This window comes from Schizosaccharomyces osmophilus, chromosome 1 (genome assembly GCF_027921745.1).
Source record: "Schizosaccharomyces osmophilus chromosome 1, complete sequence".
In the NCBI taxonomy this organism is placed as follows: Eukaryota; Fungi; Ascomycota; class Schizosaccharomycetes; order Schizosaccharomycetales; family Schizosaccharomycetaceae; genus Schizosaccharomyces; species Schizosaccharomyces osmophilus.
The window spans coordinates 3,211,408-3,239,384 of NC_079238.1; the positions used below are offsets into that span (position 1 = coordinate 3,211,408).

Here is a 27,977-nt window from a genome sequence, read left to right on the forward strand (position 1 = left end):
GATATTCTTATATGATATATCGTATAGTGCATGGACCCTAATAAAATGGTTTATGTGTATCAGTATAGGGTGTAAGTGTTATTCTTGATTGACTATTCTTTTTGTTTCGAGATTTTCTATTTGGAATTGTTTTAGCCTTATACAAGTCCATGGGTTGTTAGCAGCTTTTGTTAACACAGTAAGGAACTACGTTACTTATAATACTCCGTTGCTAAACAGCATCTAAAAGTAGAGAAGGAATGAAAGCCTAAAAATACACATTGGTTACATTTTAGGACGCAAATTGTTAAATATTTAATTAATTTCATTTTAGTATGGCTGAAAATGCTGGAACAAATGACTTGGTAGACGCGTTTTTATCCAATACTTACCTAAACACTGAAGAACTTCGAGCAGAAGACGAGTTTACGCCTGATGAATTTTTAGTCTCAAAAAGATTTCTTGGACTTGACGGTCTTATTACAGAGTTAAGCCGGGTTTTTGAAAATGCCAATAAGGAATTAATGAATTTGGTAAAGGATAATTATCAGGATTTCGTACGTTTGGGATCAAGAATGAACGTGGGCAATCAAAAAGTTGATGTCTTATTGTCTGCAATACAACGTTCCGAAGAACAAATCAAGGTATTATCACGAAACTTAAAACCATTCTCACAGTTCGACTAATCTTGTCATTACAGAATTCCCAAACCTCTGTTCAAAATTATGAGCAAATTTTGAGAGAATTAACCGATAGAAGAAAAAGCGTTGAAAACGAAAAGGTATATTTCCTGATTTTTATTTCATTCTGCAACATTCTAATCTATACAGCAAATTGCAAGCGACTTACTCTTGCTTCAAAGAAACCTTGACTTTCTAAAAATGTTCCCCCAAAACCATCCTTTATGGTTTGATAGTCTAAACACCGTTCAAGCGTTGTCTGAAGCGTACAAAAATCATCCGTGGGTGAAGACACTCCAATCAGAAATACACAGCCTTCCGAAGAGTTCATAAACTTTTATATAATCGTCCTAGTCTTGCTACTAATTATTTTGTTTCCTTATTCCTCACTCGTTTCTTGTAGCCTTGGTATTCTTCTTCTATATGTACAAATATTATTCAAAAAACCAAAATCCTATCTACCTCCTAACCTAGATGTCAAATAAAAGTCGCTTTTAAATTAATATTCCCAACTTTTCGAAATGTTTAATTTCCGGAATTTCTGGAACAATTGGCTGCTCCCCAATAGCTGTTTCAAATGTGTTCATCGGAACAGAAAGAATTGGTACAACATTTTCACGGAGTATAGTAATTACATTTGAAAAACCGCGTTGAAGCTCTGAAGCTTGAGTGTACATACCACAACGCATCAAAGCCTCTAGTAATCTATACGTCTCAGCTCTCATAGATTCCACCCGACTTATTAATCGCTTTAATGAGTTCACTAAATATTCTTCCTCAAAAACCGTTCCCTTCTTTCCTCTAGCCCGCTTCTTTTCTAAACGGCGGTTATTCTTTGCAGTGTTCCTTGTCATTTTTGTTGATGCAGTAGATTGAGTATATCTTGTATAAAGGGATCTATTTGTGGACACACTTGTGGAAGCTAAAGATAAATCATCAGGTGTTTGATCTTCTAGATTTCCTTCTGCCCAACCCGTTGGATCTTCCTTCTTTTTGGCACGCAAAACCAAAATCCGTTCCGTTTGGGCTTTAATTTGGCTATTAAAATCAGCAACCATTTCACTTGCTTCGCCGAAGGACTCTCCAATTGCAGGAAGTAAAACATCTTTAAATATAGATGGGTCAGCTTCCTTTGTTCTCGCCAAACGAATAGCTTCGCTATATTGGGTTCCCTTGCACATATTGTTAATAGCTTCTTTCAAGTTAGAAAGATATAAAACGTAAATATAAGCGGCATCGACGTAATCTCTTTTCTCCAAGCAAAGATTAGCAAGATCATCAGCAATTTCTTCAACCTTATTATCGGAAATAGAAGAAAATTGCAAAATGGACATACATTCTCTCCACATTCCAGCACTTTTGTAAGCTTCAATTGCTTCGGTGATCATGCCAACCGACTCAAAAGCTATAGCGGCTTCATTTGCTTTTCCATTTTCTCGAAGATAATTTGCATACATAATCAATATGGATTGCTGCTTTTGCTTATCATACTTGTATAATTCCAAAGCAGTCCTGTATAATTGATGTTTAATAACATAATCCTTCAGCTCCTCAAAGGCCCCTTCTATTTCTTTCAAATGAGTCAAACCGTGCTCGTATCTTTTCAAATAACAGTCGATGTTGAATTTGCGTCTTGTCATATCCTGCATCTGAAAGTTTTGTAAGAAGGGTACATACTCGCGAGGATCTTTTTGTGATTGTTGGGCGATCAAGAGCGCCAGCTTTAAGTCGTATAATCCTAAAGCATGGTCGAACAACATATTAACATCCACCAAGAAACACATATGTTCGATGACACTATCAACAGAGGATGACTTTGACTCTATTAAACCTGAAATCATGTTCAATGCCTCGGTAATCTTAGGAGGTATCTCGCAAAGGTAAGAGGTAATTATAGACTGAAAAAACTTATCATCCTTTTTCGAAATTAAGATGTCACGTACAGCCTTGCAAATGGTGTTGACCTTGTTTTCATATGTAGTCTGGTTTTCAGATAACTGATACTTCGAGGTATCCATGTACATGCTTTGAGTAACATCTTCTGGTTTTAAAGAAGCGAAAAAGAGATCCAAATAATCAACCCTACCTAATTGATCAACAAACGAGGATACATTCAAGAAAAACTTTTCTGGATCATAATCAAATAACATATTTAGATCCAAACGATGAGTGCGGCATACCTTGAAAGCTGAACTATAATCGGAGACATCAATCAGCTTTCGTGCACCATTCAAAACCATAATACGTGGAAAAATCGTTTCAAGATTACCTCTTGGCATCTGTAAAACAACTGCCATTTTTGAAGGCATCATGGTTACTATCTTAGCACCTCTTTCTACTGCACGGCAACGCTCGTCGTGTCTTTCAACGCCTTCATCTTCAACAACCTTCATATCATCAACGAATGGTTGCAAATGAACGAATTTTAAGATATGCTTATTCGTAGTAAAGGCGAGGAAACGATCAGTACAATAGAAAGAAAGCACACCACTACTTAATAACCTTTGCTCAACATATAATCTACCAGATGATGTTAAACCTACAGGTAAAACCGAGTCATCAATTAGGACGGTAGTAAACCAGGCACAAGCTTTGGGAAAATTACAATGAAACTTCTCAACTTTGAATTCATTGATATCAAACGAAAAAATTTCACCATTATCAGACTGTAGAAACAGTTTAGCGAGAGTTTCAATGTAAGAAACGTTTACAAAATTCTTTCCGACGTCCGTTACGTTCAGTAATGTAGCTAAATTCAATCCATCTTTGACATCGGGACACTGAAACAAAAACAATCTAGTATTGTTATTTCTGTCGTCTGCTAGAATGATAAATTTCGAGTCGTCCAAACCAAGAAGCCGTTTAACGTTAAGCTCGTTCGTATATTCGGAAGTATCATATGCATTTAAAAACGTAGGTTTACGTTTTGGTTCATACAAATAAACATGCACTTTATAATTATCGGACAAGTAAATTAAACTAGAAGATGGATTAAGAGAGACAAGCTCTGTTTTAAAAGGAAGCGACAGAGTACACAAAGATAAAGGTGGTGGAATATTCGCAAAATAAAGCGGAGTAACGAGAAGAGATGAACCATCAATAACTGGAGTTAAGCCATAATCGGTTGGTGCTGCACTTTTACACGTTGGGAAAGCGAATTCAAGATCAATCCTCTCAACATGAGAGTCAGTAGTCACAAAAAGAGACTGAGATCGTTCAGGATGCCAACAAAATGAAGCATTGCTTGCGATTGGAATTGTCTTCTTTAAATACCAGTGGTAGTTGCCAGTCGTCCATAAAGCGATAGATTGAGGAGTTGATATGGCAAGGATAGAAGAGGCGTTGTTCCAAGCTAACCCAGTAAATTGCTCGTTTTTAGGGCACCCCAAAGAGAATTCTCCATGTCTTAAACCATTTCTTTCAAAGAAAATAACTTTGCTTTCATTTCCATCTTCAAAAGAAGATTGAACGGATGCTAAAACAGAGCCCGAAGGTTTCCACGAAAGGAAACTTTGGTGTCCGTCTTGGGGTTCACTAATACTGTCAAGGACACCTTCACGTGAATAAACACGAATGGCTCGGCGTGATCCGGCTTCAATACGGTTAATAGCAACATACGCACCGTCACCACGCCAACACATATTTACTTTGCCATCGTCAACCTCCGAAAGTTTACCTTCATCGATGTGTTCAGGCAAAGTGGGATCACGAAGTTTTTCACGGACACGTTTGCCACGAAATTGTGTTTCTGACCGACCCCAACCGACACTAATATGCTTGTTAAATTCGCTTAAATCATTCTCGGACAAATTTGTTTCAGCAATCACATCAAATCGTTTGGTCATAAGCAAAACTGTGTTTCCACCAGTTAAAATACTAAGGACCTGTTCATCTGGAGACCAGCAAGAAGCAACAATGCCATTCTCTACATTTCCAATTACTTCTACAACTGGTTCTCCGGGAGATGGTTCTGTTTTAATCATTATGATATCTCCACCTTTCATGGATATGCAAATTGACATGGAATCACCTAGAAATTGCATATTGCATACTTGATCCCATGAGCCATCTTCTTTTAGATAGGCAGGATCATCATGTTCAGTAAGATATTCCACAACATTATTTTCATGTACCGAATACACTGTAATTCCAGGATTATTATCGTTCAATCCACAAGCTGCATAGATAGTATCATTGACAGTATCGAAAGCTATGCTCTGAATAGCACTTGAAATTTCAGGATATACATGATGAGACTGAATTATCAAGTTTCTCATGATAATAGTATCTAGAGAAAATTCTAATTCTCTAGTTTTAAGTTATTTATATTTTGATGATTAGTTGAGAAGCGAAAAGTAAATGAATAATGTGGTGGTGGTAGAGGTAAAAGTCCTTTCCCCTTTCAAATTTACACCTGCCTATGCAACAAAGTAGCTAGTCGATGGCAAAAGCAAAGAGAATATAGTAAATTTTCTTTCGAATAGATTGTTTTATTTATATAAATTTTACTCGCTGTTCAACTAACTATAGAATTTGTTTGAGAGTTGATATATCATTACCTAAATTAAACTCACTTTTTTGATCAAACGCGAAACCGAAACATTTACGTTCAGTTTTCAGTTAACTGAATGAAAACCAGGGACAACGCGTGAAAAATTCAAATATTTGTTTGTTTGAAAGTCATGAAGCATGATGAGCCGCAAGATACACTAAAGGAGAACAGTGAAAAGGCTGACATAAAGCAGAAACTTAGGCTGTTTTTCCCCGTAGTCTTAGAGGGTTTAGAGCAAATATTGGATGAACTGAAGTGTCTACAGTCTATTAAAGAAAACTTGATATTGGTAAGTCAATTTACAAAGACTGTATCATCTCTAACATCTTTAGTCGTTGCAAAGGAATACCCTTGGTGGTAAAAATAATCGTGGCCTATGCGTTGTTGAATCTTTAAAAAGTCTACTAAATCGGGACTTGAGAGAAAACGAGTTTAGAGAGGCAGCCATATTGGGATGGCTAATTGAGATTGTAAGTAATATCAATGTTCAAAGCCATATTCTTCGCTAACAGTATTGAAGTTACAAGGATGCTTTCTTATGGCCGATGATATAATGGATAACTCAACTAAACGTCGAGGACTTGACTGTTGGTACCGAGAGGTAGGCATTGGCCGAGCCTTTAATGACTCTCAATTACTGGAAGCTTGCATACCTTTATTGCTTCGGAAGTTTTTCAAAAGTCATCCACTTTATTTAGATCTGCTGGAACTTTTTCGAGAGGTAAGCTTACGCATTTATTTTATTACCTATATTAATTTAAAACGATTTCAGGTAACCTTTTTAACTGAACTTGGAGAGCAAAAAGATTTATTATCTTCGGCTGAAGCCCAGCGCGTTTTCTCATTCGACCTTAAAAATTATGATTTCATTGTAACGTATAAAACAGCATTTTATTCCTTCTATCTGCCCGTGAAGTGTGCTTTATTGCTGTCTGGTAATTTTAATGAACGCGCGGATGCAACAACCAAAAGGCTATCAAAGCTCCTTGGGTATTACTTTCAAGCCCAGGATGATTACTTAGACTGCTTTGGCAATTATGCATCCCTAGGCAAAGTTGGGATGGACATTGAAGATAATAAATGTACGTGGTTGGTTTGCCAAGCTAAGATGGCAGCTAGTGCTGAACAATTGATGTTTTTGGAGAAGCATTATGGAGGACGAAATCAAGACAGCGTGTTCAAAGTTAAACAGTTATACCGAGAGCTTGGTATTCCAAATATGTACCAAAACTTTGTAGAAGCCACGGTTGAGAAAATCATGACCGAAATCAACGATATTGACGAAGATACTGGCATTAAGAAAATTATTTTCTACAAGTTTTTCAAATTAATTCATAAACGATCTCGGTGATTTTCCTTTTATTTTATTGTTATGGCATTTGTTCTTGTTTATACCTCAATTTGCAATGATATTTATATTTACTAGTATGGTATTTTAATGAAAAATGAAAGTTTTGAAGATTATAATCATAATTAAAGTCAGCTTGTTAGCTCAAATCAAAATGGTATGAAAAGGAAGAAAGGAAACGATAATCAACTTGTCTCATACTATTTGTACCAAAAGCATAATGCCGCAATTTTATTCTGTTTCTGCTGTATCTTATTCTTTCAAAAATAATAGTGTTGTACTTGTTGCTTGTAAACAAACGTTTGAGCATTCGTTTAATAGAATAGCTTAAATAGGCGACAAACCTGGTGAATTGCAACGCGTTTAGGTACAGCAATATTTCACCACAAACAATTTGTTAAGGAGTTTTTGACTTGAGGTGCAAATCGAAAGAAGAAAACAGTCATTCTTTTCTCTTTTGTAAAAAAAAATATACTTATAAAAGGAATCACCTATGGGATTTGGTAAAAAAAAAGTTTCTTACTTTTATGACGGTAAATACATGCAAACATAAAAACTATTCAACTAACTGATCACAGAGGATGTCGGAAATTACCACTATGGTCCACAACATCCTATGAAGCCGCATCGTGTGCGAATGGTAGGAACATCAATTAACTTGAGGATATTGAAATTAACTTGCGCAGGTTCACAACTTGGTCGTGAACTACAATTTGCACGAAAAAATGAATGTTATTGTAAGATTTTTGAAATTCGTGTTCCAATTATATCTAACTGTCAAAAGACACCTGTTCGGGCTACACTAAACGATATGACTCGCTGCCATACTGATGAATACATTGACTTTCTACATCGAGTTACGCCAGATACCATGGAAAAGTTTCAACCCCATCAGTTAAAGTGTATGTACACGTTTACCTAAAATATTTTGCTAACCGAATTGATAGTCAATGTCGGCGACGATTGTCCAGTATTTGAGTATGTGGAAGCTCTATTCCTTAGGTGACTACATTTGCTAATTTTTTTTACTAGTGGCCTCTATGAATTTTGCTCAATCTCCGCTGGTGGATCGATCGGTAAGTACTTTCAGAGTTGGATTAATTAACTAACCCAAATAGGTGCGGCTCAAGAATTGAATTCTGGTAACGCTGAAATTGCAGTCAAGTAGGTGCTATTGTTTTCCTTTAATAATAATATTTATTAACAAAACAAGTTGGGCTGGTGGTTTGCATCATGCAAAGAAAAGAGAAGCCTCGGGTTTTTGTTATGTTAACGATATCGCCCTTGCAGCATTGGAACTTTTGAAATATCATCAACGTGTTCTTTATATAGACATCGACGTCCATCATGGCGATGGTGTAGAAGAATTTTTCTATACGACTGACCGAGTTATGACTTGTTCTTTCCACAAATTCGGCGAATACTTCCCTGGAACTGGTCACATCAAGGTTTGCAATACAGGTAAAAATGCTTAACTAACATCACTATAGGATACCGGTATTGGGGTTGGTAAAAACTATGCAGTAAATGTACCTTTGAGAGACGGAATAAATGATGAAAATTATGAAAGTGTTTTTAAGCCAGTAAGTAACTTTTACGAAAAGAGACACATTTACTTACTTCTTTTAAGATCATTAGCCATATTATGCAATGGTTCCGACCAGAAGCAGTCATTCTACAGTGCGGTACAGATTCGTTAGCTGGTGATCGACTTGGCTGCTTTAATTTGTCAATGAGAGGTATGACTTACCCAGCGTAATCTAGCAGCTAATCCTTGTTAGGTCATGCCTCGTGTGTTCGGTTTTTGAAGAGTTTCAAAGTGCCTCTGATTTGTGTGGGCGGTGGTGGCTACACAGTTAGAAATGTCGCTCGTGTTTGGACTTATGAAACAGGAATTCTTAACGATGAAGAATTGGATGAAAGTATGTGATTTAAGGAGCCTCCAAAGTGCATATATACTAACATAAAAAGATTTGCCGTATAACGATTATCTACAGTATTATGGACCTGACTATAAATTGAATGTCTTGCCGAACAATATGGAAAATCACAATTCACGACCATATCTAGATGCTACAATGTATGGTGAAATAAAGCATGTTGAACTGCTCTGCTAACGTTTTTAAGTGCGGAAATTATAGAGAACCTAAGGAGCCTGGCTTTTGCTCCAAGTGTACAAATGCAGCGTAAGTGTCTAAAAGATATTTAGAAGTCCTTTATGTTGAGCTAACAATGATAGCACGGCCTCAAGATTTTACTTTTGAGAAAAAAGAGGAGCAGAAGGTTGCTACGGAAGAGATTATGGATGAACGAGTATGAAGCGATCATACTTACGGCTTTAATAAGCTCTGATTAATTCTTTTATTTTTCTAGGACAGAATATATAAGTATACTTTTTAATACCTAAATATACATCTGAATATATACTACCACAATTGTAAGTATTAACCATTCATTAAGGGTATTTTCAAAACCATAAAGCATGTGAGAAAACTAAAACCAAAAGCAAACATAATTCAAAAAAGAAAGCTCTAATGTTTTTTAAGCCAATACAATGTATTTTTTGTATTGGGGTTCGATTGCGTCGTACAATCCCTTCGTTTCCAAGAAAGAACGACTGAACAATCTTGTAGCGTACTTATGACCTGTATCACAAAGAACGGTGACAATAGTTTTACCAGGACCCAAAATCTTTGCCATCTCGACAGCGGCAACAACGTTCAAGGTAGAAGAGCCTCCCAAAAATATACCGTCTTGGTCTAACAGACGATATAACATATTAATAGATGATTCGTCGGGAATTCTCAAAGCATCGTCAAATAAGCCATAAATATGCTGCATATTTCCAGTGATACGACCTTGACCGATACCCTCGGTAAAGGAAGAACCACTGTTATCGGGCTTTTGGCCCTTCGTCTTAAAATGACTGTATAAGACACTTCCAGGAGGATCAGCTATGAAGGAAGAAACGCGACCTTCCGATTTTTCCTTCAAGAACTTGGTGACACCAGCTAACGTACCACCGGTACCGGTAGAGCAAGTAAAGCCATCAACTTTACCGCCTGTCTGTTCCCAGATTTCAGGTCCAGTGGTTTCGTAATGAGATTGCAAGTTGGCTACATTATCAAATTGATCAGTCCAAACAGCGTTTGGAATCGACTCGGCATGACGACGAGCTTGGTGGTTAAAATTTTGTGGATTCGTGAACGGGACAACAGGAACTGGATACACCTCAGCTCCCAAGTACTTTAAGGTATCGATTTTATTTTGAGATTGGGTGTTGGGCATGTAGATGATGCATCTATATCCACGAGCCCTGGCAATATGAGCAAGTCCAATTCCTGTATTACCTGCGGTACCTTCTACCACAGTGCCACCACGATGCAATGTGCCATTCTTCTCAGCATTTCGCACCACATAGTAAGCAGCTCTGTCCTTTACACTTCCACCAGGATTTTGGAATTCTGAATACGAATTAGAAAATGCCCAATTCTTACTTTTTGAACGAGTATGACTTACCAGCTTTTGCAAGAATGTTGCAACCAGTTTCTTTCGAAAGAGCATCAAGACGAATTAAAGGCGTACGGCCAATTGCTCCAATAAATCCATCAACAACGCTAGGAAATTTTGTCTGCAAAATGCGAGAACTCATCATCAAACTCCTACAGTGTGATACGCGCTTGGCAAATTCTCACTACTTTGCCTTAATTATATTTATTGCGAGAAGCTGGAATGACGCAATACCGCTGAATGCTTCGCAATTACCGTTACATCCGAAAAATGGCCTTATGAAATTTTAATAGCTTAACGAGAGATTCCGCACATCGGTAAGTTTGGCACGAAATGATAGCGATCGAGCGGCTAGCTCAATACTTGACTTGGTTTGTAATAGAAGGAAAAAAGAAATTGGATAGACAAAATTGGGAAACAGAGCAAGAGAAAATGATAAAGAACTTCTTATTTTACAATAAATGAGTCTTCGTAAATTTATTACCCGTATCTATAAACCATAAATAACCCTTAAAATATGAAACCACTTCACCAAAATAATCACCATTACCAAAATTTCACCAAATTAACCAATGTTATGTTCAAACGAATAATGCTCCATTGCCTTCTTCTGCATCCTGGCAGAAATTGCCGCCGGTGAATTATCCTTTCTCTGTTTTGGACGTGCACTAGCAGTACCGCCTTTTTGTTTACTGTTACTGTTATTCGACATTTTACCAGGCGCTTCACGTAACGCAAAAGACTTGGCAATATGGCCTAGATGAAGATCACGCATGTTGAAAATCGATCTTTCCGAAGACAAATGTGTTGCATACGCACGAACATAAGAAGAAAACGCCTTCTTTGCGACCTCCTTCAAGTCGGGATCCTCAAGAATCATTCGTTCAAGCTCAAGCTGCCATTCAGTCGCTTGGTCCTGCCATTCTAACTCACTTTTAGCACGAGATCCTGGAACAGAAAATCCACTGCTTAAAATGGATGACGGTCCATTCGGCTGCTCGGAAATATTCACCTTAACGTTGGCTCGTAACAAATTAATGTATTCAATTTCCTTGGGCAATAAAAACATAAAAGCAGCACCGCTATGACCAGCTCTAGCTGTCCGACCAATTCTGTGCAAATAGTCATCTGTGCTGAACGGGGCGTCATATTGGACAACTAAATCAATATTAGGTAAATCCAAACCACGAGACGCAACGTCCGTACAGAGTAATATACGAGGGAAATTGTTCTTTTCCGAAGAAAATTGAGACAACGTTGCCGTACGAGTTTGCTGCGAGAGAGATCCATGAAGTCTATAAACTTTTGCTTTGTTATTTAAACGATATGCAGTGTCTACTGCTTGTTCACTAGAAGTTGGTATATTTTTCGTTTCATCTTCTTTTTCCTCCAGCTCGTTCTCTGATTCCGCTTTTCTGCGGCGGAAAGCCTCAAAATGAAAGTTTACACTGTCTGCACATGATAAAAATACGATAATCCTTTGATTATCTTTCAAATTTGATCGCAAAACGGAAGCCAAACTTACTAGTCTCAACTTTGGAGGAATCACACAATACCGCTGAAGTAATTGCGCAGGAGCAGAAGACTTGTGTGTTTTTTGATCTTCATTCTCGTCGGTAGATGAAGATGAAGACCTGAGATACATCGCGTCCTTCAATGCAGACTGACTCAACTGTTTGACGGTATCCTTTATAGTAGCAGAGCATAGTACATTGACTTTTCGAGATGGCATACTATCCCCTAACGGATATGGTGAATTTTGGGAGTCTAAATACTTCAAAATTTTTGTAATTGTTTCTTCGAATCCCATGTCCATCAAACGATCGCCCTCGTCTAACACAACCCACCGCACTTGACTAAGATCCAATACTTCCGTATTCTCTATATGATCGGCAAGTCTTCCTGGAGTGCCAATTAGAATATTAACTCCTTTGCGGATCCTGGATTTCTCACTTTTCTTCTTTTCACCACCGATCACATTACAGGAAACTATCCAATGAGCCAACCGGTTATTTGTAAGATTATTTGCAACAGTATAAATTTGTTGACAAAGCTCGCGCGTTGGAGCAACAATTACAGCAAACAAACCGCTTGTTCGTGAGCGCTTTGTGGGTGGAAGTCGAATCAATCTTTGAATAATAGGCAGTAGGTATGCCAATGTTTTACCGGAACCAGTTTCGGCTTCAATAAACGCATCTCTATCATTACCGTTTAACAAGGCAGGTAAACAAGAATTTTGAATATCGGTTGGTGCAGTAATATTCATCTTTTCTCCAAGGTGACTAGCCAATTGAGAATCCAACTGAACACCAGCAAAAGTTGTGGTTGACATAGGTGCGTTAGATGGTGCTTCTTGATTCTGAGTATCGAACATGTTTTGATTTTGGTCCTCTGCATCATGATGAGTCGACGAGAGATGTTCTTTTGAATCACCGGTAAATAAAGAAGAAACGAAAGTGTTGTCATGTTTTACTGGTTTCGCAACAGAAGGTGGATTGAATCCTGAATTGGGAGTTGGCTTTCTCCGTTTTGACTCGTTCATGGACGGTATATTTTCTTTCCGCTGTACTTTAATTTGATTATTTACAGCAGGAGAATGGTCTGTTGTTGGCAAAGAGGTAGCGGCCTTTCTTTTTTGATCTTTTTTGTCTTTCACACGATCCTTCCATCGCCCGCCGGAATTTACACGATTGACCGATGAGCTAGGCTCATCAGTAACAAAATTTAATAACAATGATTCCTCTGCCATTTGTAATTATGAAAATTGATAGGCATGGAAGTTGGTTGCTTCTACCAAGTACTGTTTTCTCTTCTGTTTAGTGGGACTCGTTATAGTATGTAGAATACTGACTCCAAATTGAACGAATGAACTGAAACAGTTTCAATCTGAATAACGAAAAGCAAGATTTTATAGAAATAAACAAAAATAAAAATAAGAAGGAGTCTTAGTTTGCTAATTAAAAAACCAGGTCATTCGCAAGTATGTAAAGAAACTCATTTCGTGAAATATTCATATACTTTACAATAGCACTTACGTGTGAACAGATACCTTTTTCTAGTAACTATAATACTGTATATAGAAACAAAAGGTTGAATGACCTTCGGGCATTTAACCCGTATTAAACATGAAAAGTAAAACATGACTGGAGTCCATTAACGGTAAAAGTCTGGACGCTTTAAATTGATACCATACTCGTTCAATGCCGAGCTCAAGTCATCAACGGTTAAGACGGCTTTGCCCCGATCACCTCTCCGAGTTGGACCACCGGCGGAGGCACCTGCAGCACTATAGTTTGGTGCGTTAAACCCGGTAGAAGAAGTAGAGCTACTACCAGTACGAATTTTGGAATACTGATAGGCATCTTGAGCAATATCAGAAATGAATTTTTGAGCGGCTAGGCCCAAGAGCTTCTTAAGACGGGAGTCAGCACACCGAAAACCTGAAAGACTCAAGTAATAGTCAAGTAAAACATCAGGAATTATAGGAGAGTAGTCATCCATTTCATTCATGAATTCTTGGAGTGTTTTATTTTTTGCCATGTCTCTTAATTCCAAATAAGGTTCAATTACATAGTTCGACCCATTTGCACGACGAGGCATCTCGTCTTTTCCCTCATCTTCTCTGAAACCGTCTCCGGAATGTTCATGTTCTTTTGCTTCCGATTGTTCTCTTTCTTCTAGGCGTTGCTCAGTATTGCTGGATTCCTGTAGATCGTCAAGGCTCATAGCATCGTTGTCTTCGTCGGACTCCACTTTAGTAGTGAAATTTTCGTTTATTTCCTCTTTAGGCTCCCTTTCATTCATTGTAAAAACCTGTTGTTGTTCTTGCAAGCGCTAAATAAACGTTCCCAAAAATTAAAGCAAGTAAAGGTGATAAGATGATATCCTCTATTATAACTGAAAATGCACCAATTTTATCCAATAATCTAAATACTGGAACAATATTTTTCCTTTCAATAGCCTTTGCAACTATGATACGATGCCAAAATTCCTAAAGCTGAAATGGAACGATATTGGAAGAAGCTGATGGCACATTGTACTAATGCAAATATAGGCGATGATTACCATTCCTATTTTAAAAAAGCTAATCAAGCAAAAAATATTTATTTTTGATCCCAGAAGATTCCTTTTGTCTCCTTCATTTTGAAATTGCTTTGTTCCTAAACTTTCGCCGTTTATTGACCACCCTTCAAAATATTGGTTTACCATAAGCTCACCACGAAGAGCAAGCATTTTCCTATACTAACTAGAAATTGAAAGGACATACTAAAAAGGATAGTTTTGGAAGCGTCTTGGTAGTTTATTTTCTGTATACTGTATTGACGGACCGACTTTTTCATTGTATATCTAAATAAATATGCAATGAATATATCTTTTTGAAGTAATCGATTTCTGCAATTGATTTACATATATCTGAACGATAGTCATATAGCTTTAGTCTTGAAAGACTGCAGAAAGCATGGGACCCAAGACACGGCGTAGAAATTCTAGCCCTGATGAATATAATACAGCGGATGAGGAAGAGAATATGGACGACTTTATTGTAGATGAGTTCCTTTCTGAAGAAGAATCCACATCGAGAAGATCTCTAAGAAGTGGTAGGAAAACTGAAGTGCCCAGAGGAACAAGAAAGAAATCGAGTTTACAAAATAGCATGGATCCTTCAACTGAAACAACTAAACAGAGGCCCATTAGCTCTATACGGGGGCGTTCATCTAGGTTATCTGGCACATCTGAACAGTCTCCACGAAAGGTCTATTCTAAAGGTCAAGAAGAAAAGATAATGTATACATATGGTACCGATGAATTAACTTTTCAGCGTGGAAAAAATTTAGTGAACGCTTGGAAACACTTTGAAACAGCCCCAGGGGCAGCATGTTTTGAGAGGGGTCCATTGTTTGTAGAAGTCGATTCCGACGACATTCAGCCTTCTAAGAAAAAGCAGAATCCCATTTTTTCTGATAATCGATTTGGTGAGTACTCTAATGACCATTTACCTTTATTGATTGGTAATCGGGAGCCTGTCTATAATCTTCAGCCGCTTCAGATCTTCGACAGCGAATCTAGGTACTCTTTGAAAAAAGAATATTTAGTTAATACCGGAATCCATATAACTTCTTTGTCCTGGTTACCTACGAGGGAAACAGTTCAGTATATAGCAGTAGGTGGTTTGCTGCACAGTGGTGAATTAGCTGGACCTATTTTCACGCCTTCGTCAGGAAGAAACCAGATTCAAATTTGGGATCTCGTTAATGAAAAGGAATTATATTTATACTGTACCCTTTGGCATGACTGGGGAAGCGTTTATCAACTTCAGTGGTGCCCCTGTGTTTTCAACAAAGACATACTTGGTTGTTTAGGAGTTGTTACAAGTGACGGAATAATGCGGATTATTAATGTACCTAGTAAAATAAGTCATAAAAATGGTATGTTCAAATTTTAATTCATTAGTCGCCTCTAACATTTTTTAGTATTTATTAACGAAGCGGAGTATACATTACAGCTTCCTAATTGCTTAATTTCCTGTTTCTCTTGGATTTCTACGGGTGATGAATTTCCTAAGCAATTGCTTGTAGGATGTTCCAATGGTATGGTCAGTTTTGAAACATCAAAGTAACACAACCAGGATATGTAGCACTTTGGGACATTGTTGATTCCCAAAATGGACCTCTGTTTTATATTCCAATACATGATTCGTACATTCATACAGTTACTCAATGTTCAAATGAGTTTCCAACTATGTTTGTTACAACTGCTTACGATTGTTACACGCGCATCATAGATATAAGGCATCCTGAGTTTGAAAATAAGGCATTATCACATAAACGAGGTAGGAGCAACAGACCGTGCAGTTTTACTTTACTAACCACGTATAGATATATGTTACGCCATTGCTTGGAGTAATCTGTTGCAGTCTATAATTTCCACAACCGAATCCCAATTGGTGATGATTGAATCAATTAGAGGCCTTACCACTCAAATTCTAGACGAACGCCATGGATCAGTCATGTGTTTAGGGACAAGCAAACTCCATCCTTTTGTTGCAATTGGATCGTCAGATGGGATAGTGACAGTCGTCAATCCTTTCCGACTGTTAGGGTTTTCACATAAGCACAGGGCGAATGTTCACAGAATTTTTCAGTTAGAGTATAGTGAAAAGCAGAAAAAGTACAGGTTCTCAAATAACTTTCGTCCTGGATTGACGAAGTCAAGGAAGCTTGATATGTATATATTTCCTTGGCAAGTACAAATTAATTGCACAGAATGGAACCCCAATTACAGTCATGGAGGATGGTTAGCGAGTGGGATGGCATGTGGACTTTTGCGTTTAGAAGATTTGTCTGCTATTCATAGAGCTTGAAAAATTGCAATTTATAGGGAAAAAAATAATAACCGTATTCGATGTAGATTCAAATTAAATAGATATCTATATGTCAAGTAACGCAATGAAGATACAATGAGACCTTTATAGACAAGTGAATTATTTATCATAAACGACGTTTCGTGTACTATTTAGAACAGAAGACAATGGTACAAAAAAGGAGGGGTGAGTTAGATTTGATCGTCGGAATCCAAAAAATTGGGATTGTTATTAATTTTCGCCAAGAACTTTGTATGCCAGTCTTGGAATACTCTCAAAGGGATGTAGGTATCACTTGGACGTATATCACCTAAACCGAGAGCATTTGGCGGAAGGTTGGAAGTTGCAAAACTTGCAAGGAAATTATACAAATTCCGTAAGATACGTTGAGCAATTGAGGTTGTAGGAGGAAGGGGTTTCGCGATAGCAGATGTAGCTGCGGTCTCTCCAGCAGGAGATTCAACAAAGTTAGTTATAGGCTCTACGCTAATACCCAAAACTGCTGTGACACCGATACAAGGCATGTCGTTTGACAGCGACTGAATGGTATTTTTTAAACGAAAGATTGCACTTGGCTTGTCATTAGTCAAATAGCCAAGAAACTGAAAGGCTTTTCCTGGCCACTGAAAATAAACCTTGGCTCCCATGCCAGGAGCGAATGGGGCAGTCGGTAATAAAAAGACAACGATATGGTTTAGACTTTCAGCAAAGTCAAGTTGAAACACGAATTGGTTTTCAGCAACTTGTTGTAAATTTGTCTGCACTATAATTATGTTAGTTGGGATTCTTTTTGACGTTGAGCGTAACTCTTAAATTTAACACTTACCTAAACGTCCTGCGCAAATGGCACCAAACATGATGAGTTCTTGGAAGCGGTAAAAATCCCAATAAAATACTATACGAAGACACTAAACAAAAAGCAGAGAAGTGCTTTTTGTAGTTGTAAAAGCGTAAAACAACAGAAACAATGAGAATTTGGTAGAACCCAGCAGAAAAATCAATCAAATAAATGCTACCTCTTTGTTACTTTTTGCGAGGTAATCGTAAAGAAATGACGCACGACAGTAAACAAATAATGGAATTCTTGATGTGTACAAATTTTAATAGTACAAACGCAAGCTTTCTTGTCACATTTTAAACATCTATTTCTGTTCAACAAGACTATCGATGCTTAAGAAAAGCCGTTACTCCATGGACTGAAGCAAGTACATGACTTCGACGTCTAAATCCTACAAACTACAGTTCTCGTTCTCATCCAACATTCTAATTTACTACAGCAATATTGACACAAAAGTAATTTAGAAAACAAGCGTTTCATAATCTTTAATTCATTCCAACTTAACTATAATCTACTCAGGTAAAGCAACTATAAAAATATTCTAATCTGTACACCAGAAAGCGAACCGATAGAACTATTAAAAAAGAGTAAATCGGATTGAGAAAGGTGATTCCATCTTGGTCTCAAGCCATTTAATTACAACCTCATTGCTGATAGCCAGGACTGCAATTGGTAAAAGAGACCTTGGCTAAAGAAAAGTAATCTGAACCGTTCTATTTAAGCTAAAAAAGAAGCAGTCACAACAAAAATAGATACTTGCGCTCCACTAGTACGCTTAGTGTACTGCACTCGGTCGGCGTAAATGGAATCTTCAAAATATTGGATACAATCAACAGTCAGAAATATGGACTGTTGTGTTTAGTATTCTTTGTAAATTTAGTTTCGTTTTATAAATAAAATATGCTCTGTAATTTTAAGGTTTCGATCCTCAGATTGTAAATATTGGTATGATTATGTATAAAATGTTTACTCTTCCTGTTGAGCTTGATCAATCAATGAAGAAAAAGTACGAATAAAATTACACCTTTCGTTCCTTTCCTTGGGCAATCGTAGTATCATGGAATACGAAAAAAGGGTTTTTTAAACAAGCGCTTGGAGAATAATTCCCATTGGAATCAGAATGAAATCAAAAGTCGATTAAATTTACACAACAAAATGAATGAAAATTCTTTAAAGAGATATTTCCCTTCTATGAATCTTTCTTAAATAAAAAGCACAACCGTTTTATTCCATTTATCAATTTACAAAACACCTTTTGTGCTGGGAACCTCTTTACTTTCAGTTAAAGCAGTAGCAGTTCGCAAAGCAACTGCGAAAGATTTAAAGGCACTTTCCGTACGATGATGGTCATTGTTACCATACAAGCAAGAGACGTGCAAGGTAATACCGGCACTAGTAGCAAATGAATTCAAGAGGTGGGGAACCATTTCGCAAGAAAGCTCGCCAATTTTTTCACGCTTTAATCCAAGATCAATAACGGAATAAGGACGGCCGGACAAATCAACAACAGCTCTGGAAAGAGCCTCATCCAAAGGACAATAAGCATGGCCAAAACGCTTTACACCGGCAAAATTGCCCATAGCTTTCTTGAAAGCTGCACCCAAGGCAATTGCAGTATCCTCAGCTGTATGATGATCATCAATAACCAAATCACCCCGTGAGTAAAGACGAAGGCTCCAGCCGGAATGTTTAGCTAATGCATGGTACATGTGATCAAGAAAGCCGATGCCGGTGTCAACTTGGATTGTTTGTTCACCTTTTTGATTTGCATGCTTCGAGGTAATGACTTCATCCAAAAAGTCTGACTCCTTAGGCAAAGGTGCCTTGTCTAAAGCAATAGCAACACAAATTTTTGTTTCATTCGTGTCTCTCTGGATGAATGCGGTTCTCATTTTATTACTTACTTTTTATCCAAAATTCGAGAAAGAAGTCTGCAGTTTGTGATAAGAAAACTATTTATATTGACAAGTTCAGAGACTTCGTTTTGTAAATTCACATACTAAACTCTCAGCTTTTTCATTGGAAATTGGCATATAGCGAAATTCTCCGTAATCCTTAAATAATTCATACTAATTCAACAAAATACGTTATTTTAAGAAGATATCGAGTTAGCCTTCAAAAGGTAAGCGACTGTATTGTTTATTCTTTGTAGATTTTATGAAGAGCAATCCATTGAATTAACAAACCTTTTTTAATTTCAAAACATTCTTGTGTAAGCGTACTTCTTGAGATGGTACAGATATCAAGGTAAGTGAACATGCTGTATTAGAAGAAATGAATAAAATGGGAATTAACGTTGAACGATGAAAAGTAAATAGATTATCTACAAACTTACTCTGTTTTTCTTCGACTTGCTACTATTGGATTTCTCCGAATCATTTGCAAGTTGAAGTAATTCTAAAAAAGCCGTTATTTGCTTACAGCTTCTTCTTGTTGCCAAAAGATGGGACTTTGCTTCAAGACTACGCATTTGCTATCATTTTTTATATTGTTCGTCATTGCATTCTACAGTCGTCGTTTCGTTAGAAAAACAAATCCTCCAAATCGTCAAGGTGGTTCCATAGTGATAACTGGCGGCAATGGTGTCCTTGGACGATCACTGATTACACAAGCCATCCGCTTTGGTCTTTTGGTCATATCTTTAGATGTTGAATATTCTCCAAACTTTTTTCAGGAAGTCCCATACGTGATTCCAATCGTATGTGATATTACGGAAGAAGAAAGCGTAAACAGTTTCCTAAAAAAATTGGAAACCATCCATGCGAAGCCATTTGCTCTTATCAATACGGGAGCTATTGCACCAAAAAATAAACTGCTTGACATGAGTAGCAAGCAACTAGCAAGGTTTGTTAATCCAGAGAGATAATATTTAACCATTTCCAGGTGTATCCATGTAAACACTATTGGACAATTCAACGTAACAAAGATGTTTTACTCTTCACTGTTATTGTCGGTAGAGCCTCATATCATCAATGTAACATCTGCTTTGGCTTACTTTAGTGCCTCTGGGGTCGGTATGGTTTTTAATTTTCGCCATAGTATCATCACTTTTTACTAACGTCTGATTTAGCTGCTTATTCTTGCTCAAAGGCTGCTTTATTATCTCTACATGAAACATTAGAAGTGGAAACTAAGCAGATGCATGCACCCGTAAAGTTATCCCTTTACTCCCTTGGCCAGTTTAAATCAACAATGTTTGACAAAGATACGCCTAATAAAATTTTAGCTCCACTGTTAAATTCAAATGATGTTGCACATATAATACTACGGAACTTAATGAATAATCAGAGCGGTCGATTTTATTACCCGCTATATGTTCGTTTCATGCCGCTATTGAGATTTATGCCCTCAGAAATCCAAAGGATTGCTCGTTGGTTTAGTGGAATGGACGAGATTTATTCTTAGAGAAAGCATTTTATCCTATATATCAATAATGGCAATTGTGCTTCCGACATGGATTTCAGCAGATGCCTGGCCAATCCAAAGGACTTTAGGACGGTCGTTTTCAAAATCAGAATTTGTCTGCAAAAGGACACGTTTAACAACGCTCAGGTTTGTGTCGTATGAGTTCAAAAATGTTCCATTTTCATACATCATTCTCCACACTATACACTCTTTTTTCATGGCGCTGACCCCAATATAACATTCACCAGCTGGGTTTGCCGATAATGTTTGAAAATCGCCATCAACCGATTCCGAACTAACGATCTTTTTCCTTTTTGGGATTTCGTATACAGTCAAAAACCCGTTTTCTATGTATGAATATTTATCAATTCTTTCGTCAAAACATACGAAAGGAAACCTTTCTGATATAGCTTTCGTTACTTCAATAGCTTCTTTCGAAGAACGATTAGCATACAGGATTGGAATTAATTTTTCCGTTAATAGATGATTGAATAAGACAAAATTCTGCTCCGTGTTTTCGATGGCCAATCTCATGATTTTCAGAATTGCCTGTCGAAGCTTAGATTTATTTGGGTCGTAAACTTCATTGCATAAACAGGTTAATAAAAGGATGGAATTGCTAGAAGAAACATCGACGACTGATCTAAAAAGCATACTATTTTCGTCTTTCAAGTCGTGGTCATGGACCGATGCCGACAATGACATGTAGTAAATTAGCTTTGCGGGATCAATGTGCTTAGAAAATACCGAAAAGCCATTACTTAGTAATCGAAGAGCGACATGATCGTTTTCATAATCAGAGGCTTTTTGTAATAGATATGAAGACAATGTTTTTACTTCATGATCGTCAAATGCAGAAGGATATAATTCGGCCAGAATGGATAGTACGTATAAAGAATGCGTGATTTCGGAATCCAGGTAGTAATTTTTTTGGAAAGAGCAGAAGACCTCAAAAAAATAATGTATTATTCTCTGTAGTTCATCGCTAGGTGTCAGTTCAGCAATTCGCAATAGCACAAATCGAATTATCTCTTGAACATTTTTATCAGAGTTACTCCAAGCGAATGTTAGAGTAGATAGACTGTATTCAGTCGAAGTGATTCCCTCAAGGTTCAACAAAATCCCTTCTTTGATTTGATTTTCACTTAAGCCATCATATTTACATATAGGTAAAAGCAAGGAAAAGTATAAATGAAGCAAAAGCGCAGAGCAAAAAGGTGCTTCAGAAGTAACTGATTGCATCGAAGAATTGTATCTTATTATTGCGCTTCCATCCGCCTTTCCGACACCAAGGTGAACGCATGATTGGTTAGTAATATCGGACTGGTATAGCATATCAGCTTCATTTTCTGCGTTTAAAAACGGAGGTTGGATAAAGTCTAGAAACTCGTCAACGCAGGATTTTTCAACGTAGGTTTCGTTGGAAAAAATAATACTGTTAACCAGTGCTTTAGTATTTAAAAAGGTAACCAAGAGGTCATCTGTTATCGTAGAATACGTGCCACGATTAGCTGTTACTGGATCGCAATGTTTACCAAGATTAATCGATACGAAGGATGCATCCATGACAGGATTATTCTTCACGTCATGCACTTCTTGCTTCAAAAATTCCCATTGTAATGATTGGAAATTATCATAAGAAACAAAAATAGAATCGGAACCGTAAATATAATGGATGCTCTCTGCCTGTGATCCATCGGAAGGTAGAAATCCAAGACTAAACCCGTTAGTTTTAAGCAATTTATGGCTGACTTACACATTAAAAAGCTCATCTAGTGCGGTTAAGGACCCATCCAAGCCAACGAAAACATATACCCCGCTTTGTTTAGAAGACATAACTTTCCTCAGAAAAACCACTTTTAAAATACACAAGGAATTCAACGTACGATGGCAAATAAACTGCCAACGTTCTTGATGTAATAATTTATAGAAATAACCATTTCCATCTTTAGTGGTCACCACTAACACAATTTCAGAAGGATCATTTTCAAAAATTTTCATACAGGTTACCAATCCTTTTACGCTTGGAAAGGATTCGACAGGAAATGGATCATTGTGTATATACCAGTCAAAAAGAGAGTACATAGCCAGACCAGTTGTTCCTCCTAAAAACAAGTTTAGATTATAGCAATATGCAGATGTAATAACTTTCTGATCCAGATGAGGACTTAAAAGGATTTGTCGCTGATTATTATTCATTATCCATTCAAGAGTGATTTTAGAAGAGCATTTTTTTAGTATTACTGGCTCCTCGTTGTAAAGAAAAATAGACTTCCATGGATACCTACCGGAGAAAGAATTAACTACATTTAATTCAGGAACGGAAGTTGAGGACAATTTTAGCAGGAGCATTTCGGAAAGAGTGAAAAGACAAATTGCACCAGTCTTTAAAAGTAAAACCGAAGTGACCTGCTCTTTGTAGTAGTAACACTCGCATTTTTGTAAATCACGGACTATAGATATCCCTGACTCATAGACAAAAATGTGGAGATTTTTGGATAAATATTTAGCAGAATGGACGGATATCAGGCTTCCAAGTTTCTCAGTAGCAATTGGTTTACAAGTCACTTTTTTCTCAAATTCCAAAGAAGTCGACTTTTGAGACCAAAGAGAGACCGACCCGTCGACATAACCAACAGGGATGCAATTGGATCTTTCATTGCAGGAGAACAATATAGGCCAGTTATCGTGATTGATCCAATTACCAGCAATACTAAAATTCGCTAATTGTATAATGTAAATAGATAAATAGGTACCACAAACACAAACGTAGTTTGGATTCAACAGATACAGCTGCAGACATAGGCCATCATGAAGTTGAAGCTTTGCACGACAATTACAGGATTTTAAAAGCCATTGACATAGAAGTCTAAATAATTTACAGGTTAGTCCGTGGTGCAAAGAATAAATAACAGTCAATGGAATCAAACTCACCCAGATTCATCCAAGCTAAGGACTGCTAGGTCAACAATTCCGTCAACTTCAAAAGGAAAACAAAGCACCGAGTTAATTGGATGTTTGTGATATAAAAGGTGTTGAGTATATTCAAGGTCTCCATTCTCTCGCACTGTGAACACTAAAATTTGACCAGAAGATTCTCCTACCACCAATATATTTTCATATTGACATACAAAAGAAACATCGGTTTTCGTTTCAAGTCTAGTTGTAGGGCAATTCTTTGCTAACACCACCCGGTCCATATTAAAGTTGTTCCCAATTCACGTAAGGTTTTCATGTATTAAATGTAGAGATGAAAGAAGTTTGTATAAGAAGATAGACCTGAATTGACAATAATCGGAATCTGTAATACGTGTCAGCATCAACCGATTGAAGAAGCCAATAAGGATTTCTACTTAGCCCCATTCTTCTTAAAACGCAAGTAAAAATCCCATTGTTGCGCTGCTTTAATTTGGTTACCTTTATTCTAATTACTTTATCAACATTCAAAATTATCAATCTTGTATTTTTTGGGACTATAATATGTTCATGGTATGTACGTAGTAAACAAAAGTGGGTTAGCTATAACGCTACCGTTTCGAAATCAACAGCTTCTAACGAACAAGTCAAGTCAAAACGGTTCAAAAAACAAAAGAGAGAAAGAAAGAGTAAAGATTCAGGAAATGCAGGTTTCCTCTAGATAGTTACAGTAACTGAATACCAATTCTCGGATTGTTTGTACTTACTAGTTACCAATACGTATTACCCTGGAACCAGTCTAAAGAGCTCATCGTCTATATAATGCATGGCCTAAATCACGAAACAAATAGAAAGTTGATTTTCATTTCTTTCGAAATAATAGTCTTTGTTTATGTTCAAAAACGATCGTCCAGGTAAGACATAAAGGCAAAAAAAAGTTTTGACCGGTGAGGGATTCGAACCCTCGCATCTTCCGATATAGCAAGACTTCAACAGTCCAAGTTTCACTTGAGTGCTACGCCATAGACCGCTCGGCCAACCGGCCAGTTATTGATTGATAGTTAGAGACGTATAATATATTTCAACGAATTAGAAAATTATTTAAGTATTTGTTTTTGTTGAGAGTCTCTAAAAAAAGTTTTGTTGAGTGAATATGAAATATTTTGAATATAACAAAGATATCTTTTCTACTCTGTTGTGTAAAAATCCGTATTATCGTTTTGTTAATAGTAGCAGGTATAAGAATGGCAAGCAACCTCCCTTCATTCAACCATGCGTCTACAAAATGTATACGGGCTAGAAAGATAAGTTTTTTATTTTTGTAGTTGCTTTCTCTTATTTGCTTATTAGTAAATTCGATTGAATGTCCAGCTTCATCTGTTTGTTCATTCAAATGAAAACAAGTACTGTAGGAATTTATTGGAAGCATTTCCTTTTTCCTTCACAATTTCTCTAGAAGCTATTTCTTATTCTATTTTATCAAACAATGTTCTTCTTATTTTAAGGATTTTTATTGCATATCCTGATTCAGGCCTTTTTTCTTATTTTGGTATATTTATTTCTTTATTTACTACGGCAAAACATATTTGAACGGTAAGCTCCTTTTATAACTGTTTGTTTACAACGGCTTAAGTAATTCAACGCATTTTGGGTAAATGTGTTAAGTACCCCCACTTTAGATGATCTTGGCTTTCATGGTAAACTCCTTACTGTCTACTAGGCCCGTTCCTCCAACCTCCTTTGCTCATAACTTACCTACCCCAAAGTTGCCTTTCAACCGTTTCTTGGAAGAACCTAAAAGAAAATGAGCTTGGATGTATGTAAAAAAGTAAAAACGAAAGTGAAAAGTGCTAACTGTGAAAAGACGGCTAAAAGTGATTTATCAACGGAAGCCCAAGTAGTGGGAACTGAACAAAACAATGATCAGACTGCTCCTAATTTTGTTTCATCCACAGAAACCGATGATTCACACAATGTGCTTGTTTTGAACAATGGTTCAAGACTGCTCTGCATTGCGGACCTTCGTGGTAAGTAAATTGAAGAAAGTGAGGCCTCTCAAGGTAGCATGCGTTGATTTGATCTCTGCTGTTTACTTGATAATGGGATACAAAATGATTACAGTATCAATTCTCTAATTCCGTTTACCGTAACCATACTACAGATCGTATTTGTACTAGGTTCTTTCCCTTTATAAAATTGTTTTCGCTTATGACTAATATCTTCTTTTAGGTGAATTGAGCCTTATCAACAAGCTTGCTGAAGAGACTCGTGCTGATTGTGTTATCCACACGGGCGATTTTGGATTTTTTGAACGATCCTCTTTACCTAATATTTCAGAAAGGTTCGTGGACTTTTGTATATAATTCTCGTATATAACTAACTTTTTGAAGGACTCTTCGTCATATAGTCCAATTTTCGCCTCTCATAAAACGTTTGCCTAGATCAAAAAGTTTTGACCACTATCCTTCAAACCCTATAAGTGATTTAAAAAACAGCATTGCTTCGCATCCTGATTGTCTTCTCTCTGAACTTCCCTATTTTTTGTCTCAGGAAAGGAAATTTATTGTTCCTGTCTATACTGTATGGGGTGCCTCTGAAGACGTTCATGTTTTAGAAAAATTCGCTACCGGTGAATACTCTATCCCTAATCTAAATATCATTGACGAACTACATTCCCATCTTTTACAAATAGGTGATTTAAAAATTCGTCTACTTGGACTTGGTGGTCCTTATGTTCCTTTTAAACTTTTCGACAACGGTGAGGGAAAGGGTACCATTGCAGGTGCTCAGGGTACCACATGGACAACAGTTCTTCAAATGGGTGAATTGATAGAGACCGCTAAGAGCTGTCTTGATAGGGAAGAAACTCGTGTTTTCATAACTCACCATCCTATTGGTAGAGAAGGTGTGTTCTGTCAACTTGCAACTGTTCTTCAAGCTGATATTACTTTGTCCGCTGGTCTACACTTTCGTTATGGAGCCAGTTATAACGAGTTTTCCGTGAACCCAAATCCAGAACATTATTTGCAAAAACTTTCTGCTGGCCGTGCTCAATTCATGGAGGTTTGGGAAACCGTTAAGTCAGAGGTTGAACGAATGGTCACTCCTGATCAACAACATTTAGTGAATAACGTTACACGTCTTGTTTCCAGAATGCCTGATGCCACCAATAGTTATGCCATGAATAATATGCTTCCTGGAACCGCGTTAAAAAATCTTTGGAACTTTAATCTGCTCGACGCCTCTTTTGGGTGGAATGTTTTAGTTGTGGAAAATGGCCACGTCCAAGTTGAAAGTAAATCTTTCGGATTCAATTTGGGGTATCGCCGTTCTGCCGCCCGTAGAAACGATAATTATAATAGAGTTACCGAGGGAGGTTCTACTGGTGAAAATTACTACAGACCTCAAAAGTCGGAAGCACAAGCCAGACCATCCTTTGCAGCGGAAGTGGAGACCGCTGGTAAACAAAATTCCGAGCCGGTTGTTGAAGAAGCGAAAGCTGCTGTGGAACCAGATGAACCTTTGAAAAAGGATGAAGCTCATCCTGATCAAAGTCTTCCCAAAGAAACTGTTTATGAAGAGGATGAGTCTGTGTCTGCTTCGAAGCTCCCTAGCGATGCAAAAGATATCGAAAAGGGATTAGCAGACACGACAATTTCAGAAGAGAGCACCATCGACGAGAAAGATGCTGCTGAAAGGATTCCTGGAGAACAAAGTGGCTCAACTGTATATGCGCGGCAGACACCCAAAGGTGACTATCAAAAGAATATGGACCGTGGATTCCGTCCCAACTATGGAGAGCGTCAAGAGAGATTTGGGTTCCATATAACACCTTGTAATACCGAAGAAGAAGCTCGGTCTTTCTTCACTGACGGTGCTGATCAGCTAATCACTAATGTTCAAATTCGTACCTCCACGAACCGAAACAGAAATTTACCTCCAAACACGAACGTGACTCCCACAAATTATGCTTATGTTCACTTTGAGAATCAAGATGCTGTCAATAAGGTAGCTGACAAGATCAAAACCCCCGATGGCGTGCGTGCCAACGTAATGCGTGATGATTACTACCGTCAAAATAGAGGTTGGTATAGGGGTGGCCGAACAGAAGGTCATTATTCTAATATGCGTACAAACCGTGGACGAGGTGGCCGTGGTGGTCGTTACCCTAGAATGCAGCAACATCCTCGTCAAATGCAATCTGCTGGAACTTCTGTAGCACCTAACTATAGCACTGAACAAAGCTCAGCTGATCATTAATGAAAATTGTTTACGATCTTAACGATTTACTCTGTCCCTCAAAATTACATTCTTTGATATCCTTTTGTTTATGGATTGATGTTTATGTCGTCTCCGCGTCTTCAACTTTCCTTTTCATGAATGCATCT

At 37.4% G+C, this 27,977-nt stretch overlaps 13 protein-coding genes and 2 non-coding genes across 15 annotated transcripts; 6 read left to right on the top strand and 9 right to left on the bottom strand.

The window, feature by feature from the left end:
* Nucleotides 1-314: 314 nt before the first annotated feature.
* cog2 (Golgi transport complex subunit Cog2) lies at nt 315-992 on the top strand (the record flags this gene model as incomplete). Its single annotated transcript, XM_056180272.1, has 3 exons — nt 315-623; nt 680-760; nt 810-992. The coding sequence occupies 3 exons, from the start codon at nt 315-317 to the stop codon at nt 990-992; spliced, it is 573 nt and encodes a 190-aa protein (XP_056037035.1).
* A 161-nt stretch (nt 993-1,153) lies between these two features.
* elp1 (elongator complex WD repeat protein Elp1) lies at nt 1,154-4,936 on the bottom strand (the record flags this gene model as incomplete). The annotated part of the gene is made up of 1 exon (XM_056180273.1): nt 1,154-4,936. The coding sequence occupies one exon, from the start codon at nt 4,934-4,936 to the stop codon at nt 1,154-1,156; it is 3,783 nt and encodes a 1,260-aa protein (XP_056036095.1).
* A 405-nt stretch (nt 4,937-5,341) lies between these two features.
* On the top strand, nt 5,342-6,562 carry spo9 (ER farnesyl pyrophosphate synthetase Erg20; the record flags this gene model as incomplete). The annotated part of the gene is made up of 4 exons (XM_056180274.1): nt 5,342-5,500; nt 5,544-5,681; nt 5,732-5,932; nt 5,984-6,562. The coding sequence occupies 4 exons, from the start codon at nt 5,342-5,344 to the stop codon at nt 6,560-6,562; spliced, it is 1,077 nt and encodes a 358-aa protein (XP_056036096.1).
* Nucleotides 6,563-7,052: 490 nt separating this feature from the next.
* clr6 (histone deacetylase (class I) H3-K9 specific Clr6) lies at nt 7,053-8,878 on the top strand (the record flags this gene model as incomplete). The annotated part of the gene is made up of 14 exons (XM_056180275.1): nt 7,053-7,092; nt 7,138-7,199; nt 7,246-7,296; nt 7,344-7,461; nt 7,507-7,537; nt 7,592-7,635; nt 7,678-7,723; nt 7,773-8,007; nt 8,050-8,142; nt 8,190-8,298; nt 8,341-8,481; nt 8,531-8,639; nt 8,687-8,745; nt 8,799-8,878. 14 exons carry the CDS (start codon nt 7,053-7,055, stop codon nt 8,876-8,878), a joined length of 1,218 nt encoding a protein of 405 aa, XP_056036093.1.
* A 222-nt stretch (nt 8,879-9,100) lies between these two features.
* On the bottom strand, nt 9,101-10,214 carry cys11 (cysteine synthase; the record flags this gene model as incomplete). Its single annotated transcript, XM_056180276.1, has 2 exons — nt 9,101-10,023; nt 10,079-10,214. 2 exons carry the CDS (start codon nt 10,212-10,214, stop codon nt 9,101-9,103), a joined length of 1,059 nt encoding a protein of 352 aa, XP_056036094.1.
* Nucleotides 10,215-10,634: 420 nt separating this feature from the next.
* dbp7 (ATP-dependent RNA helicase Dbp7) lies at nt 10,635-12,818 on the bottom strand (the record flags this gene model as incomplete). The annotated part of the gene is made up of 1 exon (XM_056180277.1): nt 10,635-12,818. One exon carries the CDS (start codon nt 12,816-12,818, stop codon nt 10,635-10,637), a length of 2,184 nt encoding a protein of 727 aa, XP_056036091.1.
* A 404-nt stretch (nt 12,819-13,222) lies between these two features.
* Nucleotides 13,223-13,873, bottom strand: taf10 (SAGA complex/transcription factor TFIID complex subunit Taf10; the record flags this gene model as incomplete). Its single annotated transcript, XM_056180278.1, has 1 exon — nt 13,223-13,873. The coding sequence occupies one exon, from the start codon at nt 13,871-13,873 to the stop codon at nt 13,223-13,225; it is 651 nt and encodes a 216-aa protein (XP_056036092.1).
* A 655-nt stretch (nt 13,874-14,528) lies between these two features.
* Nucleotides 14,529-16,430, top strand: sfc6 (transcription factor TFIIIC complex subunit Sfc6; the record flags this gene model as incomplete). The annotated part of the gene is made up of 4 exons (XM_056180279.1): nt 14,529-15,495; nt 15,541-15,657; nt 15,696-15,899; nt 15,946-16,430. The coding sequence occupies 4 exons, from the start codon at nt 14,529-14,531 to the stop codon at nt 16,428-16,430; spliced, it is 1,773 nt and encodes a 590-aa protein (XP_056036089.1).
* Nucleotides 16,431-16,621: 191 nt separating this feature from the next.
* Nucleotides 16,622-17,287, bottom strand: opi10 (hikeshi family nuclear import carrier Opi10; the record flags this gene model as incomplete). The annotated part of the gene is made up of 2 exons (XM_056180280.1): nt 16,622-17,193; nt 17,257-17,287. 2 exons carry the CDS (start codon nt 17,285-17,287, stop codon nt 16,622-16,624), a joined length of 603 nt encoding a protein of 200 aa, XP_056035404.1.
* Nucleotides 17,288-17,812: 525 nt separating this feature from the next.
* On the bottom strand, nt 17,813-17,957 carry snR5. The gene has a single exon (XR_008803673.1). It is a non-coding gene; the product is annotated as a box H/ACA small nucleolar RNA snR5 (small nucleolar RNA).
* Nucleotides 17,958-18,509: 552 nt separating this feature from the next.
* Nucleotides 18,510-19,160, bottom strand: his5 (imidazoleglycerol-phosphate dehydratase His5; the record flags this gene model as incomplete). Its single annotated transcript, XM_056180281.1, has 1 exon — nt 18,510-19,160. The coding sequence occupies one exon, from the start codon at nt 19,158-19,160 to the stop codon at nt 18,510-18,512; it is 651 nt and encodes a 216-aa protein (XP_056036087.1).
* Nucleotides 19,161-19,711: 551 nt separating this feature from the next.
* SOMG_01489 (short chain dehydrogenase DHRS3 family, implicated in lipid (isoprenoid) metabolism) lies at nt 19,712-20,673 on the top strand (the record flags this gene model as incomplete). The annotated part of the gene is made up of 3 exons (XM_056180282.1): nt 19,712-20,112; nt 20,152-20,282; nt 20,339-20,673. 3 exons carry the CDS (start codon nt 19,712-19,714, stop codon nt 20,671-20,673), a joined length of 867 nt encoding a protein of 288 aa, XP_056036088.1.
* Nucleotides 20,674-20,688: 15 nt separating this feature from the next.
* wdr7 (WD repeat protein, WDR7-like protein) lies at nt 20,689-23,873 on the bottom strand (the record flags this gene model as incomplete). The annotated part of the gene is made up of 3 exons (XM_056180283.1): nt 20,689-22,390; nt 22,430-23,542; nt 23,608-23,873. 3 exons carry the CDS (start codon nt 23,871-23,873, stop codon nt 20,689-20,691), a joined length of 3,081 nt encoding a protein of 1,026 aa, XP_056036304.1.
* A 657-nt stretch (nt 23,874-24,530) lies between these two features.
* SOMG_20066 lies at nt 24,531-24,634 on the bottom strand. Its single transcript has 2 exons — nt 24,597-24,634; nt 24,531-24,574 (listed from the first exon to the last, which is right to left on the bottom strand). It is a non-coding gene; the product is annotated as a tRNA-Leu (tRNA).
* A 759-nt stretch (nt 24,635-25,393) lies between these two features.
* Nucleotides 25,394-27,849, top strand: SOMG_01491 (DUF2433 metallo phosphatase superfamily conserved fungal protein; the record flags this gene model as incomplete). The annotated part of the gene is made up of 4 exons (XM_056180284.1): nt 25,394-25,405; nt 25,454-25,616; nt 25,819-25,930; nt 25,980-27,849. 4 exons carry the CDS (start codon nt 25,394-25,396, stop codon nt 27,847-27,849), a joined length of 2,157 nt encoding a protein of 718 aa, XP_056036303.1.
* Nucleotides 27,850-27,977: the final 128 nt, after the last annotated feature.